This window comes from Psammomys obesus, unplaced genomic scaffold (assembly GCF_907164565.1).
Source record: "Psammomys obesus unplaced genomic scaffold, mPsaObe1.curated_primary_1811, whole genome shotgun sequence".
NCBI classification, from domain to species: Eukaryota; Metazoa; Chordata; class Mammalia; order Rodentia; family Muridae; genus Psammomys; species Psammomys obesus.
Window position 1 is genome coordinate 68,488,492 of NW_026585504.1, and position 11,241 is coordinate 68,499,732.

The window sequence follows — 11,241 nt, forward strand, 5'->3', positions numbered from 1 at the left end:
TGTGTGTGTGTGTGTGTGTGTGTGTGTGTGTGTGTGTGTGTGTGTGTAGGCCCAAGGTTGTCTTCAGGCATTTCTGCTGTTGCTCTCTGCCTTGTCTACTGCGGCAGTGCTGAACTGGAGTTCGCCACGTCAGCGTCAGCTAGTTATCTACCCAGTTTGCTCTGGGGCTCTACTGGCTCTGCCTGGGATCACAGTCAGGCCACCAGTCCTGCCTGGCTTTTATGCGAGTGCTGGACGGCTGAACTCCAGTCCTCCTTGTGTGGTATCTGCTGCAAACACAGACCAATTTCCCCAAAGCTCTTTTTAGCCTGGTCAGTTTACAATCACTTTTGGGTTCTGAGGTTAGAGCATAGTCTCTCAGGGCGCGTGGAAGCCGTCCTAACACGGTAGCTGCCACACAGTTTGATCTGAAATTTCCCATTTAAGAATCCTGCACATAGATTCACATAGTGTGCAAATGGTTCCTGTTTACGAGACTGCTTTTTAACAGATGAGTAGAGGCAAGTGAGAAGCCCAGAGATGGAATGTAAAAACAAGAACATGGTTCAGCTGTGTGTGAGTGTCTCGTAGGTACACAAGATTAGGTAAACTGCGTGAACAAGGACTATCCCCACAGCAGTTAATGAAAACCAGAGGGCTTGCCAGTGAACAATACTCACACAGTTTTATTTGTAATCATGTATGCATTTCTGTGTGTGTGTGCATTCAGATTCTGCCCCATCAAAACTGAAAAGATTCACAGACTTTGGGAACAGGTAGCTCCCACAAGAGAAGTGGGGGCTAACGACGTTTTCACCTGCATCCCTTTAAATAGTCTGAACGCTTAGTCTACGCATGATAGTGCTACCTTCATGTATTAAATTAATTATTAGATTCACCGTAAAATAGCATTCTGTTCTACTACATTCATCTACAGTGAAATAAGATCACCGGGCCATCTCAGGGTCTGAGCTCTGAGGTCTGGTGGACGAAGAGAATTCAGGAACATTATGCTCAGATTCTCAATGAAAACACTCAGAACGGAGAATTTCAATGCCAGTGTTTCAAAACAATCTTAAACTTTTAAAATATTTTTATGACTATAGGAAGATATAATTTCACTGATCCGCATTCTCAAGTGAATGTCTAGTTGAGGCTTGAAAAACGACCTAGTGGATTGTATCCTACTTTAGCTTAAGGTGCCACTGTGTATACTGTGGACCTAGTGCGAGCTGAATCTAAATCCCTGAGGATTTTACACACACACACACACACACACACACACACACACGCCATTCCTTTGGGATACTAACAGTTGCCTTTATCAGACAAATCTAGTTAAGCATGTGCTCACACTAAATGGAGAAAAAAATTAAATTGCCAGAAACAATTTCTGTTGTAGTATTGAAAATCTTAGTTCTCTTAAAATACATTCTACAAAGAAAATTGTCACAAATCGCCCATAATATTTACTTGACTAATGCGTTTCATTTAACTGCAGTAAGTATACTAAAATGATGTTTTCTTGTATACACTTGGCCATAAATTTACAGTAGTAGATGTATGTATTTTTTATGTAATATATACTTTTCCACACATGGTTGTGAGACCAGCCACGAGTGTGGTCGGCCTGCCACAGTTTATCTCTTTAACAAACCTGACTCACTTCCCCAGCATCCCTAACTGTCACTAGCCCCTCGGGGCGGGCTCTGGGCCCAGAATGTTGACTGTTCCGCAGATGCACAGCCACAGCCTCCCACATGCTCATGGAGTTAACAAAAGCAAAGCTCGGGAAGACAGTTTCAGCAGCTCCTTCTGCCTCCTCTTCCATGATGCGCCCTGGACCTTTACAGAAGGGCTGTGATACAGATAACCCATCCGATTGTTTTCATTCCCCTCATTTCATCCAGAAGAAAGATGCAATGTGTGTTCTGGTTTTCTTTGCATTCAGGTCAAAAGAATGAGTTGCGAGGTGTGGACAATCTTTTTAATTGCAGTTTTTGTTGTTTTTTGGTTTTTTTTATGTTGTGAGAATGTTGGGTGGTGTTTTCATGTGACATGTATAAGACTTTGAGCATCTTCAAACATGCTCAAAACCCCTCCAGGAGATTTGATGAATTAATGATAGTTTGCACCTCACATTGTAAGTGGGAACTTGGGTTATTATATTTTCGTTTCTATTTTTACTCTATTTTCTTTTTTGCTGTCATTATTCTTTTATGTGTAATAACAGTCACCAATGTGCAGCTTACAACTATGGGCATTTGTGAATTCAGGTGAAAAAGAAATTATTCAGCCAGAAATGTGTTTACTGCAATGCAGTTCCAACCTTCAAGGCTTGTTTGTTTGCTCATTTACCGAGACAAAGATGGCCCCCAGCCTGTAGTGGTTGTCTTGAGTTCACACTTGGCTAGCCACCTAACATTTTAAGGGTTAATTTGCTAAAAATTAGAATGATGTAAACTCTTCATATCTAGAAAGTTCACACCAATCCCTATAATGTTGTGTAATATAGTTGTTTTAAATTTTTTTGAGAATTTAGCATATTATATTATTTTGCCTTCCTCCTTCCAAATCCTCTCTCATACCTCTCCTTGCTCTTTTTCAAGTTTGTGGCTTATATTTGCTATTAATTGTTATTGCAGTTGTCTCTAATAAATCCCATATTCTTGTGATGCCCAGGAGAGAGCACCTGATTCCATGGGCAGCTCACAGATCATGCCACAACAAGGCTAACTTCTCGCATTGAGTGATCAGCTAGCTTAGGGGCCGGTTTCAGGTCTAGAATAATCATCAGCTTTAGGTTGTCAAACATTAGGTTACTGTGTGTGTGTGTGTGTGTGTGTGTGTGTGTGTGTGTGTGTGTTTTGTGTGTGTGCTTGCTCTCCTAAACATTGCAGACTTTGTGTGCTAAAGTTGTTATATTATTTCTGTCTTAAACAGATGGCCGAGTAAAAATTTGGGTTTATGGCGTTTCAGGTGGCAGTTTTCTTATCATGATTTTCCTAGTATTTACTTCCTATCTTGTTTGGTAAGTACCAAAGAATGAAAATTGTATACGCCGTGTTTTTGTGTGTGGAATGTTGAACAGAACATTTTTAAATGTTTTGTTTTTAAACAGGATGTGAAATTAGTTACTTTGGGGAGTGGCCAGGACTTCCGCACATACAAAATCCCCGGGGATAATTCTGATCTGTTGCCAATTTGAGAACACTGCTTTAGATCATTCTAGTTATTAAATGATTCTTAATTATTATTACTTCTTAATCTTGTCTGTTTTGAAAAGTTGGGGTAAATTAACTAACCCCTAACCCGTTCCCCTTGTTAATGCATTTTAAATAGCAAAGATAATATTAATTTTCCACACCTAATTCGCTGCCAATGCCAGGCCTTTGCTTTGTAAGTGACTTCTAGTCTTACTGCCTACTCTCTGGAAATCTAATTAGTTTATGGGACAGAATGATGAGCAGTTCTTGAGACTATATACACATAAACACATTGAATATTTTAAAGTACGTGAATAATATTATATTAGCTTCCAAAGCAACAGTTTCAAGGAATTTTTTGTATAAGATCAAAGTGTTATTTGGCTTTTTTTTCCTCCCAACTGAGATATTTATATTCCTCATCTGTCTCATGAAATATTTCTTGAGAATTTTTACTCAGTTTTAGTCTTAACTCAAATCTGTATATTTATCTTTAAATGCTACTTCTAAGGCTACACAGACTTTCAAATCTTTGCTTTTTGTCAGTTAAAATTGGTGGAAAATCAGATGACTTTTATCCCCTTTGCCACCTGTAGTGACCAAAATTGAATTCCTAGAAATAAGATTTCTACACAGCTAGTATCTCCAGAGTGTTGTAGCAGAAAGCACTGTCTCCAGCAGCCATCACCTGCAGTCAAATGATTGGGCCAGCCAGAGTGTTCCGGTTGATAAGTTTGGCAAGTACTGCAGACATCCAGTCATAATGAACAAATGTGAGCTTGAACGCTTCTAGGAGTTTCATAGTCTTCCAAGGTACCCAGCACCAGGAAAGGTTAGAAACAGGGACGCTCTGGAAGTCATAGTAAAAGACATGAAGGTAATTAAGGTATATGAGACAAGGCTCTTCAAGCCACAGACAGGAGGATTCCAGATCACTGATGGGGATATAAAGACAAGTGACTCCTCGATACTAAGAGCCTCATCCCGGATCTAGATTCTGTTGTTCCCTCTGCCCTCTTGTACCCTCGAAATTAAAAACTAGCATGCAAGTTCTAATATTTCTACATGAAGAAATGTTCATGTAGATCCATGACTATTTCCTTTCTTATTTTTCTCCCTTTCCTGACCTGAACTTTCTCTCTCTCTCTCTCTCTCTCTCTCTCTCTCTCTCTCTCTCTGCCTTCCTTCTTCTCCCCTTCCCTTCCTAACTCCCTCTCTGCTTCTCCCCTTCCTCCTGCTTTCTCTTTCTCCTAGGCCTTAGTAGACCAGGCTGATGTAAACTACGGTCAGTCTTCCAGACTCAGCCTCCCAAACCCTGAGACTAATGGTATAACACCATGCTTGCTGAAAAGCTCCAATTACAAAATACCAATAGAATTCACATTTTTATAAAATACTGGTAAAATTTCTCCCTTATGTTTTACATGACCAACTTACGTGGCATAAAAGATCCAGATTTGGATTTACAAACTATTCCTTCATTATCTGGCAACATTAGTCTTCCTAAAGCACATCTCTAATGATCATCACCTCTCTTCCTTAAACCATTAGCAATGTCTCATTTTACTGATGAAGTCAGGTCATATTTTATTGTCCAGCTGCCTAAAGTCTTTCATGACCAGAACCCAAACAACTCTTAGTTTCATCTTCTGCTGTTCCCTGGACCCTGGATGACTAACTTGTGCCACATTGACCCAAATCGTTTTGTCCTCTTACAGAGGAAAGTGTGTTTTAAAATCTGGCCAGCCAGGCATGGGGTGCACACCTTTGATCCCAGCACTCAGGAGGCAAAGGCAGGTGGATCTCTGTGAGTTCAAGGGCAGCCTGGTCTATAAAGCAAGTAAGGGCTACACAGAGAAATCCTGTCTCAGAAAAAAGATAGATAGATAGATAGATAGATAGATAGATAGATAGATAGATAGATAGATAGAATCTGACCAGCTTAAATATTTTCTATTTAGATTAAATTTTTAGAAATTTATGCAAGTATTTAATTAATATATTTAATCATACACTCAGTCCCAAAGCCTGTGCCATATATTAATATTTAGCTTAAAGTATTGGATTCTCTCATTTCACAGTAGTAACTAACAGTTTAATGCAGCATTCACGTGGGCCTTCACACCTGCCACTTTGAGATTCCATCAGCTCCTCCCTTGGCAATCAAGACTATTCTTTCCTCTTGACTATACTCATAAATCACACACATGGTTGACATACATGTCTGTCAATATGGGTCATCATTTCAGATGTTTTATCCCAACAGCCAACTCTATCTATTCACATTCCTCAGGCCATTGTATTCTTCATGTGTGTTTATTTGTAATTTCCATGTAACAAAGGTATTTCTTACACTTTAAGTCTCGTGACCCCTGCATAAAAAACAAAAATCTGACCGGCTATTGGCATTTATCAACCCTTCCAGTAAAAGTCAAATTCCAAGGTTTTTCCTTTTTTAAGAGCCTGGCATAACTTGTCTGTGTCTCCTGCCCTGTGGCATTTACTTCATACTGACAAGGTAAGTGTTTGTATCGTTACCATACAACCTTCTCCAACTTTCTCCTGCAGGTTTTTCACATGCGATGTGATGTCCTAGGTTTCCACCTTAGACATCCTGCACTTTACAGGTAGAGTGAGTGAGCTCCGGCCCTTGAGAGACATGCTCGTCACTGTCTCAGAGGAGCTGCCTACAGAAAACCAAATGCATGTTTTCATGGCTCACTCTAGTAAATGGCTGGTGGGAGCATCAAAGGATGACAGTGTGGAGAAGTTATATTGTCCACCAAAATAAAAAAAGTTCATAGTAGAAAAATTTCCATCGTATGCCAGGGTTTAGATTTATACGTTAAAGGTTAGCACTTTATAAGAAAACTTGGAAGGACTTTTGAGAAAAGCAGAAACACGGTCTCCATAAGCACTCCTCTCCACAGTGACCTTCTGAGCACCCACCATCAGTGTTGGGGACTTTGAAAGGTTCCCCTGCTCAGGTCCCCTGGGAATAAACATCAGATAGGGATTTGCTGAAGCTGCTCACCAGGTGAGCTTGTGGTCAGCCTGGGCATCGTGCCTGGGAGGCACTCTGCATAAATATCCCACCCTGCCAACACATTTGGCAAAGATTCTTCATTTGCGACTGAGAGTACCATCCTGTCTCCCAAACTCCGCTCATTTTGGGACATTCCTTGTGGGTTGCATTCCAAGTCACTAGAGTGTCAGCCGCTTACCTGTCGGTCTGCTTTCCTGGATAAATGTATTCTCACCCTTTGCTAAAACACAGACATCCTTGAAAGTTGTCACTTTAAAATGTGTCTCCAATGACCTCTCTTCCCAGCCAGGACAGCAGCATGGTCTCATGCTGTGACTCTCTGAGCAGGAGTGGCTGTGCGGAGTGACGTGATGGGGTAGATGCTGGCTGGGCACCACCGGTGGCGGCGATAGCCTATGTGCAGGCCTTTGTGCTTCCTGCTTTTGCTTGAAGGCAAAACGGTGATCATGCTTTTCCTAACACCAGAGTGTAGGGAGGGAAAAAAGAGCCATTTATCTTAAAGAAGACATGTTTCAATAGAGCAGGAGAAGGGGAGCCAAGAACTCCAAAGGCCTCTTAGCTTATGGCCTCACCCTCCCTTTCAGAAGGTTTTTTAACTGAGCTAGAAGTTTTGTCAAACCACAGCAGCCCAGGGACCTGTATTAGAGGGTTTCCATACTAGCATTAGGGAGGAATTTCATTTCTTAAATACTGCAGAACTTCTCAGACCCTATGCATTCATAGTTAAGACCTTTGGGTTCATAGTGCTCATAGATTTCACAAATGAAATAAGTCACAGAGAACGCAGTGCTAAGCTTAGTGACAGCAAGCTGTCATGGCCCACCGAGGTCTCCAGCCCTCCACTGTCTCAGAGGTGGACATTACGCTCAGAAATCTGAGCATATGGAAGCAGACATAAAACCCTCATTTTGAGCAGAATTTTTCAGGCTCCACTCGTAGAGCCTAGCTAAGTTTACATGTCTCCCAGGCAATGATTTTATCTCCTCATACAAATCTAGCCTGTGCCTGCTCCTGGTCTTCACTTCCCAGGTCCCCAGCTCTCATTTTTCTTCACCTTGGAGCATGTCGCACATGCAAACTAAGGGCAGACTGCCAAAACTTGTTTGTAGGTTCTACAATTCTCGATCTATTCTCTATTTATTCCATTCTTTCTCACACAGCCGGGATAGGATGGCATCCTTATCATGACTTCAGAAGAAAGATGTCATTTCCTGGAGGTCCCAACATCTCTGATTTTCTTACCTCCTTTAAATGTATGGATCAGCATGCCATGAACCTGTTTGAAGCCAGGTTTATTTCCCTTTATAGAAGTTCCATCCAGCTGCAAAGAAAGCCTCTGGAATGTATTTGTGGTTCAAGTGGACGAAGTTGAATTGGATGCCGGTTAAATAATTATGCAATACCCCTCTGAGAACTGAACAGGGCCTGGAAGGCAGGGTATCCCAAAATTGGGCTCTCTTTGCAGAAACTGTTTGCCTGCAGCCTGTGCCCGACACTCAGCAGACCCTCAGTGGGGCCCACTCCATGCCAGTTGCTGGGTGAGGACCCCTGAGAGGATGTGCGGTTCCATTCATTAGAGTTTCAGAAATCATCTGTATCTCTTTAGCTCATATGGCTTGCCTCAGACATTAATCAGAAAAATTAATTTTGCTCCTTAAATTAGAACTTGGGCATTTTGAATTAGGAAATCCTTCCTATAACTGGTTCTGTCAAACTTGTCACATTCAAATAAATTCAGATAGCAGGAAATTCCCCACTATAACCATTGGGTGAAAAAGCTAGACACAAAAGGCCACAGCCTGTAGACTTCATTTGTGTGAGATATCTGGGATCAAGAGATGCCTGGAGGCAGAAAGTTGCTCAGCAGTTGCCAGGGACACAAGAGGAGAAGCAGGGGCCACTGCTCAGTGATGAAGATGCCCCATGACAACGACAGCAGATGACACAGCGGTAAATGATACTGCTGCATCTTATAAGCAAAATGTTTGGTTTTAACTTAAATTCTGTCTGGATATACAATTCAGTTTGCTTTTCCAGGCAAAGAAGAATGTCACTTCTAACAAGTAACTCCCTCTCAAAGCAGTTGCGTGACTTATTGAAAAAATAAATATAAAATGCTTAGTTCAGACTTGGCACTCAGGCTGCATTGAATAAAAATAAATAATAGATGCCACAGTACACTATATGCCATAGCAACATGAGAGCAGGAGAGAGAAAGAATCCCCTGGCCTTTGGAGATTTGGCTCAGCCAGGCTCTGGGAAGAAGGGGGTCTGTGTGGAGACAGGGGGTGTATGACAAAAGTTCAGTTATAAGTAAGAAATAAGACGGGAAGAACATGGCGGCTGTCCATGTGACTTTGCATGTCAGGTGCTTTATGCACAAGAAAAGCAGCTTCCTTCTGCATATCAAAATTGTCAGGCACCAGTAAAACAGGACCAGGAGAGGGTGTTTTACAGACAACTGGGAAACTCATTCTGCTGGGTTACAGGTTACGGTGGGTTGGCACAAAATAGCAGGTTTCAGGCCAGAGCACGAATACATTTGCTTAAAATCAAGGCCAGAGCAAGACACAGGAGCCTGGCTGCTCCACCTGCTCAAATTGTCAAACATCTGGATGCGGAGGTCGCAGTAGCTTAAGAATTAGTGAGCAGCAGATGCCTCTTCTTGTGTGTGACAAGAACAAACACAGAAGACGACTCTTCTCTTCAATCCACTAAACCATTTTATGTTTTTTGAAAATATGGTGGTTTATATTTTAAAAGAGCTAAGTTGAGGAATACAGGCATACAGACACAAAAACCACTGCAATTTCTAATCCTGCTGACTCCGTATAATTACCCCTGTACTATCACCTTAGCTTGGGAAAGTATGAGCTATGATGTTCACACAATGGTAACTTCCCACAGTGCACTTCTCCAACTATATCTCCATAGAGGAGAGTTACATGCCTTAGTCAAAAAAGAAAACTCATACTTACTGATAGATAAGTCATTTCTAATTTTTCCACTTGAATTCCTAGTCTTCAAGATTCTCTTTGGCAGATAACTTTATAACCTTTATTTGAAAAAGTCTTTTTTCTTTACAGCAAGAAGCCAAAACCACATCAAAGCACACCTCGCCATCAGAAGCCACTGACCTTGGCCTATGATGGAGACTTGGACATGTAACTTGACAAAGGAATCCAAATGTAGACATCGACTGCTGCCTTAAACGCTTTCTCTTTGTAGCTCTCAGACTCTCAGTTCTTTGAGGAATCTCATGGTGTGACACATGGGGCAGAAACAAACGCTGCAAAAGTAATAGTGCCCCAACTTCATTTGGACATGGAGTCAGGAATTACTGGGTCTGCCATTTTGTTTTCAAGTTGTTTGTGGGTGTGAGTGTTTTACTTTGTTTGGTTTTCCCAAGAGGCCTGAAAACCCTTCTCTTCCTGTTTGAAAATGAGAGGAAGAAAACATGAAGGATTTCGCACAGACTTGAGTAAACTTGATCTTCAGCCGCAAATTGACAATCCACGGGAAAGTCCAATGGAGGCGTTTACTGCAGATGGCGAGTCTGACACTGTATCGTTACGCACTATATTAGTGCAGAGTTCTATCCCCATACTTCAACATGAGTTTTCTAGAGTTTACATTGGTTGGAAAACCTGCAAGTTGGATTGCCTATTTTCATGAATACAGAGAGAATGGGTTACCATTTCAGAAGTTCTCTGAGTTTTTGCCTTTAAATATTTTATTTTGTAGCCAGGAGATGATGGCTCTTTGTGGGCTGCATCTGTTGAGACATAGAGTGTGAGTTATAGCTGGACTAGAGTAAAATGGCTGGTTTCTGGATGAAATGTGGACTGAGTGTTACCAAGAAGTAGATGATTGTACTGGAGAATGAGGTAGACTATTTGATAATGAAACTGTATTTTAACAAAAACTTAGCTGTGTAGATATAGCATTAACCACACACAGTTGTAATTCAGTTTAATGTTGACCAAAATATGCTTTTGTAATTTCAATTTTCTTATCTGAATATTTATAAATTATTTTGAATTTAATTATCTGACCTCATTTAATATACATTGAACACCAATCCTGTTTGTAGCGAGTCTTGTTTTTATAAGGTTTCAATAATATCTAAAACAACACATTAAAAAGCTGAGACCATTTTATGAGCTAATCGTTTGTAATCCTGGATGTTGGAAGTAAGAAGATGCCATTGTGTGCTATGGATTTGTCTTTATAACAAATAAAGTGCTCAAGAGACTGTAACACTGGCTAGTTCATATTTATTTACTTCCAAAGCCCTGTGATTTGACAAAAAACGATTTAATACTCATTTCCCTGTGCCACCATTTTAAAGATTGGCAGATAAAATTACTGATTAAAAAAAAAAAAAAGACAGTGTCTCAATATGATCAAGTGTGCCAAGATAGAGGCATCAGTCACAGAGACTGAACAGCATGGAAAGAAGATTAATAACCCAGATGATATCAGACCAACTGACTACTGTAACCCTGGAAACTCTGATAACCTAAATGACCCAAGAGAATGAAGAAACTGTAAAGACAGAAATATGTGAAGAAGCAAAACAGGGTGTTTAGATTTACATGGTGAGATCTGTTAACTGTTCTACAGATAGGTAAGCCTTTGATCTGAACCAATGCTACCCTGTTTTATAGGAAACAGGAAGTGAAAGAGATTACCTTACCACCAATCCTCTCAGAGCTGGGCTTTCTTTGTTTCATTTCTCTGAAATACAAACCAGGCTCAAAGTAGTTTGAGAGAGCCTAATTTGGAAACTAGCCCTAATACTGTCCTGATACTGCCTGTTACTGCCCATGTGACTCTTGACAGGAATATAAATTATAAGCAAAGATGGGAGATAAAACTTTTTTTTAAACATGCACATTAAGTATTAAAATTTTGGTATTCATTAAGCATCAAAATAAAAACTACCTTTGATTAGCACTTCACAGCACAGTCAGTACTGGGAATCAGGGTCATTACATATTTTCATTC

The 11,241-nt window shown here is 40.7% G+C and overlaps 1 protein-coding gene across 1 annotated transcript in view; it reads left to right on the top strand.

Moving 5' to 3' along the window:
* Thsd7b (thrombospondin type 1 domain containing 7B) overlaps window positions 1–10,235 on the top strand; it is a 565,744-nt gene extending 555,509 nt beyond the window's left edge. Inside the window, exons 26-27 of the mRNA XM_055603283.1 lie at window positions 2,923–3,010; window positions 9,318–10,235. Of these exons, the coding sequence (XP_055459258.1) occupies window positions 2,923–3,010; window positions 9,318–9,399 (170 nt within the window). The 3' untranslated portion in view covers window positions 9,400–10,235. The remainder of the gene's footprint in view (window positions 1–2,922; window positions 3,011–9,317) is intronic.
* Window positions 10,236–11,241: the final 1,006 nt, after the last annotated feature.